The sequence below is a fragment of the Varanus komodoensis genome, unplaced genomic scaffold (assembly GCF_004798865.1).
Source record: "Varanus komodoensis strain SLA01 unplaced genomic scaffold, ASM479886v1 scaffold26, whole genome shotgun sequence".
Lineage (NCBI taxonomy): Eukaryota > Metazoa > Chordata > Lepidosauria > Squamata > Varanidae > Varanus > Varanus komodoensis.
Window position 1 is genome coordinate 14,665,864 of NW_025335684.1, and position 10,533 is coordinate 14,676,396.

Consider the following 10,533-nt stretch of genomic DNA (forward strand, 5'->3'; position numbering starts at 1 on the left):
GGCGCCGGGGCCGCGGCAGCTGTTGCGTTCCGAGGATGCAGCACGCAGCTTTCCGGGAAGGAGGGTCTCCTCGGCCTGCTCGTGCGTCGGCGATCGCGTGACTTAACCGGTGGAAGTTCCGCCTACTGCTGCGAGCACCACCCTTCGAGCGGGACTGGGCCGCCCACGGGGCCGCGGACGGCCCGGGGCTGACGCGCGGCGCGGCGCGGCGCCCCCCGGGCGGCGCCACCTGGGCGGCGGGGCTCAGGCCGCTGCCGCTGCGGGTCCTTCCAGGGGGCGGGGCTTCGCACGGGGCGTCCCGGGGGCGTGGCCCCCGTCGGGGCGCGGCGGCGGAAGGGGCGGGCCTCGGCGGCGGAAGGGGCGCGGCGGGCCGGCCGAGCTGGGAGCGCCGGGCGAGGTGAGGGGCCCGCGGCTGGCTCAGCGCGGGGGCCGAGAGCCCGGGCGGCGCAGCCCGCGGGGGGGAGGGGGGTCGCGCTCGGGCCTGCGAGCCTTTGGAGGGGGGGTGGTTAAATGCTGGAAGTGCTTCTCCCTGCGAGGGAGCGCCTGAGCGCGTGCAGAGTGCCTTTCTTTCGCCGCGGGGTCGCCTCGCCTCTCCCCCCCCAACGTTTTGTCTCCGTCGTGGTTTGGTTTTACTTTATATAAGGCGAGAGGCTCACCTTCCTGTGAAGAAACGTTGCCCTGGAGCATGTGCAGAGTGCCTTTTCTTACCCCCCCCCCCAAACAGGGAAGAGGGGAGTTTTATAGGCTTCCCCCACCCATGAACCTTTGGTGATTTGTCTTTCTTTTTTCTAAGAAAGCAAAGGGGTTCTTTCCCTGTGAAGAAAAACTGGTGTGCCCTGGAGCATGTGCAGAGCGCCTTTGCTGAACTCAGCAACTCACCAAATGGGCAGGAGCAGGGTTTTATGTTTGAGCCCACAAGTATTTTGTTTCATACTAGGTATTTGTTTGTTTATAAAACGCTAAGGTGTTCTTCCTTCTCTGAAGGAATGCTGCATTGTCTTTAAGCGCGCAGAGTGCCTTTTCTTAACTTCCCCCTGCCACCGAATAGGAAGGAGGAGAGTTTCGTGTCCATGGTTCCAGATCTTTTGTTTTGTGGTGGTTTATATTTGTTTTTTAAATGTCGAGGTGTTCTGTTTTCCCTGCGAGGGGATGCCACAGTGTCCCCAAGCATATGCAGAATATCTTTTCTTATGCATTTTAATAGCCTCCAGCTGCTGAAGCTTCCCTGCACAGGTAGGGAGAGAAAGAAGGGCAAAGAATATTTCATGTTTCCTTTTGCTGCAAACTGCCCAGAGAGCTTCAGCTATTGGGCAGTATATTGATGTAGTAAATGCAATTGATAAAATAAAACAAATAAGAGAGAAGAGTCTGAGCCCTGGGAACATTATTTTCCAATATGACCTCCTTGGGACTGGCAGCATCAGCCCGATCCACCAGATCCAGTGCTTAGGTTACGGGACTTTAGTTCAGTCCTTCCCCAACTTGGTGCCCTCCAGCTGGCAAGGTGAATGGAAAATTAAGCTTATTTTTTGATAATCCTGATAAATCTTCATTCAACTAGAATAACAATCCTGACCTTCCTTGATGCTGAGTTTTTGGCGAGGGCTGATCAAGATGAGGCTGTTCATTTAGGTTATAATGCACATACATTTGTTTTCTGGGTGGGTCTAGTAGCAACTTCAGGATTTGGTGAGGAGTGTTTAATATCACCCTGCTTGATCCAGGACCCCTGTCCTGGCCTGTTTGGGGTGGTCACTGCTGTCGTTTGCTGCTTCTGTTTCTAATGCATTGTACCACGTCCTTTGATATTATCTTGTATTTAGTTTTCAACAACAATCATGTGAGTTAAGTTGGACATTTAGTGACTGGCCCAGGTTTTCCCAGTTGTAATGTATGGCTGTGAGAGTAGGAGCATAAGGAAGGCCGAGCACCAAAGAATTGAATCTTTTGAATTGTGGTGCTGGCGGAGACTCCTGTGAGTCCCTTGGACAGCAAGGCGATCAAACCAGTCAGTCCTAGAGAAGCTCAACCCTGACTGCTCTTTAGAAGGCCAGATACTGAAGATGGAACTCAAATATTTTAGCCACCTAATGAGAAGGAAGGACTCAGTGGAAGAGACCCTGATGCTGGGAACAATTGACGGCAAGAGGAGAAGGGGATGGCAGAGGAGGAGGTGGCTGGTTGGAGTCGCTGACGTGGGCGTGGGGTTGGGTGGATTCTGGGGGACGGTGGAGGACAGGATAGCCTGGCATGCAGTGGTCCACTGGGTCGCAGAGAGTTGGGCGTGACTTTTTTAAGTTGATTGATTAATAAAGTAGAGGTAATAATAAATTACATATAAATCTAATGACAAATCCTTCAATATAGGTGCCTTTTACAATTTAATACACAATAAACTCTATCACTGTTTGAAATAGGGCATCCCTGGTATTTTATGTTGATCCCTGTTGGATAAGCCATCAGAAGTGAAACAACTTCTAAAATGTCATTTATTTTCAATCCCACCTGTTAGAACTGGCCCACACATGTCACTTAAGCAGTTGAAGCTGTAGGTAATCCATTTCCAAGTTTACAGTCCCAGATTTAGTGCTCTTCACTAAGGAGTGTTTTCATAGTATCAGACCTTTTTTGTTTCCTTAGGAAGAAACACCAACGCTATGGCGGTCTCTGTTGTTGTTTCAAAGTCCAGTGAACAAAGAAACTTACTTATGTGTGTTGTGTTAGTTTGCTTTCTTCCTGAGCAATTCTGCCTTGTGTTACAGGATATTGCTGAATCTCTTCAATCAGAAGCTTTGCTGCAAATAGAGAATTTTTGTCAAGGCTTGAATTAAGAGGAAAAAGGAGAAGTATTTGAAGGATTACAAAGAAATTTCAATGATTGCTGAATAAATGCTAAACAAATACAACTGACTGTAACTGTAGCATCTGCTTCGTGTGACAAAATGGAGGCTTTTGTTTGCATCAAGGTGATGCCTGTACTGGGACTGAAGTTCTTTGGAAGTGTTGGGTTGTAACAATAAACAGCAAACCATTTTTAATGGTGTTTTGCAAAGTATCTTTGTAGGAGCTTCTGCTGTGTGGTCATCAGGAGGTACCTTGGAAATACAAGGAGCTTAGGAGGCAGTCATGGAAAAAATGGCTAGAGTGACCACAGCCCTTGGCGGCAATACCATAACGGGACGGACCATGTTCTGCCACCTGGATGCCCCTGCCAATGCCATTAGTGTGTGCCGTGATGCTGCCCAGGTGGTGGTAGCTGGGCGCAACATCTTTAAGATCTACTCCATAGAAGAAGACCAATTTGTGGAGAAACTGAACTTGCGTGTAGGTCGCAAGCCGTCTCTGAACTTCAGCTGTGCTGATGTGGTATGGCACCAGATGGATGAGAATTTGCTGGCCACTGCAGCCACTAATGGTGTTGTTGTGACCTGGAACCTTGGCAAGCCATCCCGTAATAAGCAGGACCAGCTTTTCACTGAGCACAAGCGAACAGTTAATAAGGTGTGCTTCCATCCCACAGAGGTTTATATGCTGCTCAGTGGCTCCCAGGATGGCTACATGAAATGCTTTGACTTGCGCAAGAAAGATTCTGTTAGCACATTCTCAGGTAAGGATGCAAGTCCGGGCTCTCTATGTCTTGCTCTTCTGCTTTCAACAGTGGCCAAGACTGTCTTTTACCAATTCCACCCAATCAAAAGGGTTCTCCCTTCTCTCTTTCCTCCCCCTCTGATTCATACTAATTTTTTCACATAACCTTGAGGTTAGCCTACTGTAATGCAGACTTCATAAAACTGGCTGCTGCTTTTAAAAAATGACTAAAATGTGTCTTTTTAAAGAAAATTGATGCTTAGAATGTACATTGGAAACTACAGCATGGTATTTGCTGATCAGGCTGTCTGTTTCTTGTTCCTGTAGGTCAGTCAGAAAGTGTGCGTGATGTCCAGTTTAGCATACGTGATTACTTTACCTTTGCTGCAACCTTTGAGAATGGCAACGTTCAGCTGTGGGACATCCGCCGGCCTGACCGCTATGAGAGGATGTTCACAGCCCACAACGGGCCTGTATTCTGTTGTGATTGGCATCCAGAAGACAGGTATGCGCAGTGGAACTGGGATTCTGAGCACAAACTCTCCTCCTGGTTGTCACGTGTTTTCCTTGTCTATGTTTTGTTGCTTACCCTCTTTGTTTTCTTCTTTGTTTGACACCTTCTAACTGTGGGGCAATGGCCCCTAAAAATTAACCTTTCAAAACTTGCCTGCTCAGCTGCAACACTTAGTTCTCCAACTTGATAGAACTAAGTTGGCTTATAAGAATCAAAGCTTTGTATCAAAGAATGTGCTTTGCTTTGTAGCCCGATTTCTTTTCCTAATTTAAAACTAATTCTGGGCTAGGAACTGTGGAATGAGGCTTTTATGGTGTGGATGAATGCACTAAAGGAAGAAGGAGTTTTGTATAAGCAAGGGCTGCACCCCTGTGGAGTCACTGGAGCTCTCGAGGGTTCCGTGCCTTGGTGCACTGGTGATTTCAGGACATAAGGCAGTGTGGTTGCTGGGCAGTTTATTTTGCTTGGCTTCTCTTCTCTTCCATCAGGGGCTGGTTGGCAACAGGAGGTCGAGACAAGATGGTGAAGGTTTGGGACATGAACACCAACAGGGCCAAAGAGATCTACTGTGTGCAGACAATAGCCTCTGTGGCGAGGGTCAAGTGGCGACCAGAATGCAGGCACCACATCGCCACGTGCTCCATGATGGTGGACCACAACATTTACGTGTGGGACATACGGCGCCCTTTCATTCCCTCTGCCATGTTCGAAGAGCACAAGGATGTCACCACGGGGATTGTGTGGCGTCATCTCCATGACCCTTACTTCCTCCTGTCCGGCTCCAAGGACAGCACTCTTTACCAGCACATCTTCAAAGATGCCAGCCAGCCCATTGACCGGGCCAACCCTGAGGGCCTTTGCTACAGCCTCTTTGGGGACCTGGCTTTTGCAGCCAAGGAGAGCCTCATCTCATCCGATTCGAACCGCAAGCCCTACATCGGAGACCGGCGCCACCCTATCTTCTTCAAGCGCAAGCTCGATCCCACAGAGCAGTTTGAGTTCATCTCCTCCTCCAGTGCCCTGAGTGTCTTTGAAGCAGACACGGAATGCGATGCTGGCAGCATGGACTGGTTTGTGCGAACCGCCAAGCAGTATGTGCTGGCGGGGAGGCCTCTGGCTGAGCTGTGTGACCATAATGCCAAAGTAGCCAAAGAGCTGAAACGCAACCAGGTGAGGGCTCCATCCCTTCCAGCCGTTGTTGTGAGAATGCCCAGATGCTTGGGGGAAGAGGCACCACCTGCATGCCCTTCCGCCACAGGGAGCATCACAGCTGGCCGGATTTGTGGGTTGCCCTATTTTAAGCCAGCCTTTGAATGTGGGTATTTGACTCTGGGTGACCTGAAATCAGTTTTGCTGATGTTGGAGGTTTGGGGTGTATTTGGAGCAAGGGCCAGAGTTAGACCCTGAAGTGCTGCAAGCAAAAGGTGCTGCTGTACAGAGCAGAAACCCAGATGTCTTGTATTTTTATACGAGGCCTGCGCAATCGGAGGCGTCTCCCTTCCTGCCAGTTGTGGAGGCTGGTTAGAATGAGATTTCAGCCCTGGGATCCATGACGGGGGTCTGCTGTCTTTGTGTCCACCCCATTTCCTCTCCCCCCCAAGGCTTGACGTGTGATGTTCATTGATTCGTATGGTGGCCATTAGTTGCGGAGCGCGCTTCTCGGTCACGTTTGCCTTCCTCTCTGTTCCTTGCATGTACAGCACGGCCGATGACTGTTCATCCTTACTGGTCTTTCACTTTCCAGGTTGCTCAGACATGGACGATGCTCCGGATCATTTACTCCAGTCCTAGCACTGTGCCCACTACAAACTTAAATCACAGCTTAGGGAAGAGTAGCTCCAGCCTTCCGCTCATGAATAGGTAAAAGAATGCATCGGCATTCTCACACTCGGTATGGCATAGGTGATGCAATGTAAAGCAGCTTTCATCATTTGATGACCTTGAGACGTTGGCTGCCTGGGGATGATGGGAGTTGCAGTCCAATGCATCTGCAGGACATCAGATTGGAGAAATCTGAAGTAGGCTGTGGGCTGATGCAGGAGACCTGACCTTGTGAGGGGTTGTATTTACACGGTGGACGAGGGGAGTCATCTCAGTAACTGCAGGATTGTAGTTCCTCTTCTATGTAAGTGTGTGCATGGGAGTTCTCACAATTAATGATCCTGTGAGTCATACTTTAGTATCTGTTCTGTTTGTGGGAGCTCAGGATGTCTCTTGTGCATGAATCTATGCATAAATGCTCAAGTGCCCGTGATGGTCTCTTCATGGAGAACAAGGATGAGCAAAGATCTTTGCTTCAGCACTTGAAGAATAAGAAGAAGGGTGGCCAGACCATGTGGGAAAATGTGCTGCATTAGGACACATCTGCAGATTCTTGGGAAGTGGAAGGGTAAAGTATTACCTTGATGGGAGTTGTAGGAAATGGAGGATTTGGTTTTTTGTAATGTAAATTTTGAATCCTTTCTTCATTGGTTCTTCAGTCCGCGTATGCTTTTTTCTTGAGCGTGTCTACACCAGACATTTTTGGAATCACATTTTTTACACTGGGAATAGGAGACATTTCCATTTGCAGTACATATGCACAAACCAAGACGTTTATCTTTTTTTCAAGTGCTCCAACCCTCTCTGAGCTCTTGGAAATGGGGCAGACATCTAAGAAAAATATTCACCCTGGAGATACATCCAGAAAAGTGGTCAATTGCTTTATATGTGCTTATGTGTAAGACAAGGCAGCTTGAGCAATGAGAGAGTTGTGCGAGATTGTATAGAGAAACTCGAAATAACAGGCATTGGGAGTGTGGGTGAGCGGAGGCAGAAGGGATGTTGGGAGCAAGGATGGCTGCATCAGATTTCTCCAGGGACTAACATGGATCTGTATTTCTCTCCCAGCTTCAACCTGAAAGATATTCCTTCTGGGATGGGCAGTGAGTCAAGGCTGGAGCGGAGCAAGGGAGAGAACCGGCCCGAAAACATCCTCATGGATTCTTCCTCCACCCTGATCAATAATGATGGTGAGACCTCAGGCTGGGAAGTAATGCCCACACCTTCAGTTTTGCATATCCACACTTCTACCTATCTGCTTGCTTACCTTTAAGAAGCACTTCAGTTACCTCTAGTAGTAATGTTACTCCTCTTTTTCTGCTTCTCTATTTTCTCTTGGATGCTCAGAGAATGAGGAGACTGAAGGCAGTGACGTCCCTGCTGATTATCTCCTTGGGGATGTGGAAGGGGATGAAGATGACCTGTACATGCTGGACCATGAAAACCCCCACAGTGAGTGTGTTCCCTGGGTCACTGTTGCTTCTTTCTGCTCTCCTTTCTCTGCCGGGTCTTTCCTGGCCTGCCTTCACTCTTCCAACCCCATGTCGTCTTACAGCTGAGGAGCAGGAGTACATCCTTCCCCAGGAGGCCTTCCCTCTGCGTCATGAGATTGTGGACAACCCTTCTGCTTTGGACCACTTGCAGGACAAAGCGGACTCGCCCCACGTCAGCGGCAACGAGGCAGAAACGGTTTCCCTGACACCTGTGGAGTCTTTCTCGCTAATCTCCATCTCTCATTCTCTGTATGAGAACCGGCTGCCTGCTGACTTCTTCAGTCCCATCGTCCGTGACATGCTGCTTTTCTACGCCGAGCAGGGGGATGTGCAGATGGCAGTGTCTGTGCTCATCGTGCTGGGAGATCGTGTCCGGAAGGAGATTGATGACCAGGCACAGGTACCCACCAAGGCTGTGGGCTCCTGTTTTGTGGCCATCGCCTCTGCGTAGCTGCCAAGGCCCCGGCCCTTTCCTAATCCTTGGAGCCTGCTGCTGCTCCCGAGTGTTGCTGCCACTTCAGCAACCCTCGTCAAGTGAGCAAGCAGTGAGGGGAGCAAGGAGAAGGGACAAGAACCTGTGCCGGCCTTGTCACCTGGCGCCAGGTGGCCCAGAGGGAGAGGTGAGTGAATGGGCAGTGGCAGTGAGGAAGAAGAGGAGGAGGGCAACCACTCAGGGCATCTTCTCTAACGCCCCTGCCCCCTAACAGTGTGGAATCAGAACCTGTGTCCCCAGCCCAAGATGGGGGTTCCTTAGTAGAGGGGGGAAGGTTTTTATTTGGTAGGCAGCACCTTTGGATACAAGCAGCTTGGTCTCTTCTCCAGCATGTTTCCCTTTGTGGATATGAAGGTCGAAGGTCAGGAACTGTCCAGCTGGCCATATTCTGAGTGTGTTAGAGCCGAGCCCCCTTCCTTCCTTCCTTCCCTCTCCACAGATGGGCAGTGATAGCAAAACGTGGTACTCTGGGCTCTTGGATAGGCACTCTTAAGCTCCACCCATTTATGGAGAATCAAGATGAAAACTTCTAAGAAGCAGGGATTGTGGTAGATTTTGGATTTTTCAGATTCAGCATTTGTTTTGAGGTTCCCACCACCTGTAGTACTTTAGTTCAGAAGTCAGGTTTTTTTTTAAAACAGTCAGGAAAGAGGGCTTAGTTATGGTGGACGGTAGAGTTGAGGATAAGCTAACGAGCGTGGGCCTAGGGCATGTTCTTGACACAGCCCTGATGCTTGAGCTGCGCAGGCCTGTGCCTGGAAGGGAGTCCAGCTGGGGCCTCTTCGTGACAGGAGAAGGGTAGCACATGCATGAAATAAACAACTGTTCTTCACGTTGATGCGTGTGACAGCTTATTATATGGGAATGGGCCAAAAATCTGGGCATATCAGGACATACTGTTGGTCATTCCACAATGTAGACAGTCCTAGTCCCAACTTAATTTTCTTGTCTACGGAGAATATAAACCAAATGGATATTGTTTTCTCTGGTGGGGGCATTACAGTTCCCCAAGCCCCACATGTCTGTGTCTGTTGAGTAATAGTACTGGTGTGTGTCTAGTAATAGAGCTTGAGCCCCCAGGGAAAGGTGGGCAGAGATCTTTGGAGACAGGTGTGCAATTTTGCATATGTCTTAAAATTTCACAGGAACACTGGTACATGTCCTACATTGACTTGCTGCAGCGCTTCCAGCTGTGGAACATCTCGAATGAGGTGATCAAACTGAGCACATGCAGAGCCATCAACTGCCTCAACCAGGCCTCCACGACGCTGCACATCAACTGCAGCAATTGCAAAAGGCCCATGAGCAACAAGGGCTGGATTTGTGACAGGTAAGAAGCGTGCAAGGAAGGGCAGGGCAGACCTTCCTTTGTGTCACACTGGGAGATCGTAAGTATATGAAACTTCCTTATCTGGAGCCAGACCACTGTTCGAGCTTGCTCAGCACTGCCCCCTCTCGTAGCCAAGCATCTCTGAGGTCAGAGGCCGAGTCGCTTTGAACTTTGGTAGCCAAGATCATTTCAGAATAGAAGGACTGAGCCCAGGATCTGCATGCAAAAGAACATGCTCTGCTAAGCTGGGGCCTACTCTCATGCAACACTTTGCAAAGGCATTTCCTGATCAGTCTCCCCAATCACTCCTGCAACAGACTTGGCTTTGCCTTGTGCTACTGCAGGCTGAATGCATCATCATCGTGTGGGCCCCATCAAGGGTCTCTCCCCAGCAGCTGCTGGCCTGTTCCTAGTGAGAACACTATTCACCTCAGGTTGCGATCGCACTCCCAATAGTAAGTTCATGCTTGGCTTAACTTCAGCTGCTGTAGCTACAGAGGTTGCAGTTGAGGGTCAAACTGTGCTTCCTACGTTTGAGCCCCTCCTTTCTGTCAGGGAGCTCAGGCCACATCCACAACTCTCTGCGTCTGGCCCCTCTGTTCATCTTCACAGTATCTTGACAAGCTTATGGCGCATGGTCCAGGTTTACTCAGTAGCTCCGTGGGTGCGTGAGAATTTGAACCGTGGTTTCTTTCAGGTGTCGGCAGTGTGCCAGCATGTGCGCCGTGTGCCATCATGTGGTGAAGGGCCTGTTCGTGTGGTGCCAGGGCTGCAGTCATGGTGGCCACCTGCAGCACATCATGAAATGGCTGGAGACCAGCTCTCACTGCCCTGCAGGATGCGGCCACCTCTGTGAATACACCTGAACCGAAAGGAACGGTGTCCGTGAGAGAACAAAAGGTGGTCTGGTGACTGCTTAGAACTGACACGGAGAACTCCTGCTTGTGCGAGGCATTAAGGCCACCGGTGTTCGTGTCCCGGGCAGCTGCGTGAGAAAGCACCGTGCGAAGGGACCTTCTTTACTTCAGGACAAGTGGCGAAACTTCTAATGCTCAGGGATCCTTCTGGAAAGCTTCACCTAGTCACTTCTATTTATTGTTTTACAGCTACATAAACGGGATTTTTTTGTTACTATGATTCTATTCAAACCTGCTTAATAAGTCAAGATGGCCACAGCAAGATCCAACCCAATTTTTTTATATTGAATTAAAAGAGCGGAGCAAACTTGACTGCTTGCTGTTTTGTATGGTGTGCCCAAATCCTTTTCAATAATGCTCCTGATTACCTAATGGCA

The 10,533-nt window shown here is 49.6% G+C and overlaps 1 protein-coding gene across 3 annotated transcripts; it reads left to right on the plus strand.

Annotated features, from left to right (window-relative positions):
• The first annotated feature begins 370 nt into the window (after window positions 1-370).
• WDR24 (WD repeat domain 24) lies at window positions 371-10,468 on the plus strand. 3 transcript variants are annotated; one of them, XM_044433568.1, is made up of 10 exons: window positions 371-397; window positions 2,763-3,607; window positions 3,916-4,093; window positions 4,591-5,272; window positions 5,847-5,962; window positions 6,992-7,113; window positions 7,271-7,375; window positions 7,479-7,816; window positions 9,055-9,239; window positions 9,937-10,468. In XM_044433568.1, the coding sequence occupies exons 2-10, from the start codon at window positions 3,127-3,129 to the stop codon at window positions 10,103-10,105; spliced, it is 2,376 nt and encodes a 791-aa protein (XP_044289503.1). In that variant the 5' UTR covers window positions 371-397; window positions 2,763-3,126; the 3' UTR covers window positions 10,106-10,468. The 3 variants fall into 3 exon arrangements, with proteins under 3 accessions (XP_044289503.1, XP_044289504.1, XP_044289502.1); XM_044433569.1 differs by lacking the exon at window positions 371-397 and adding an exon at window positions 1,335-1,504; XM_044433567.1 differs by lacking the exon at window positions 371-397 and having other exon boundaries at window positions 2,236-3,607.
• Window positions 10,469-10,533: the final 65 nt, after the last annotated feature.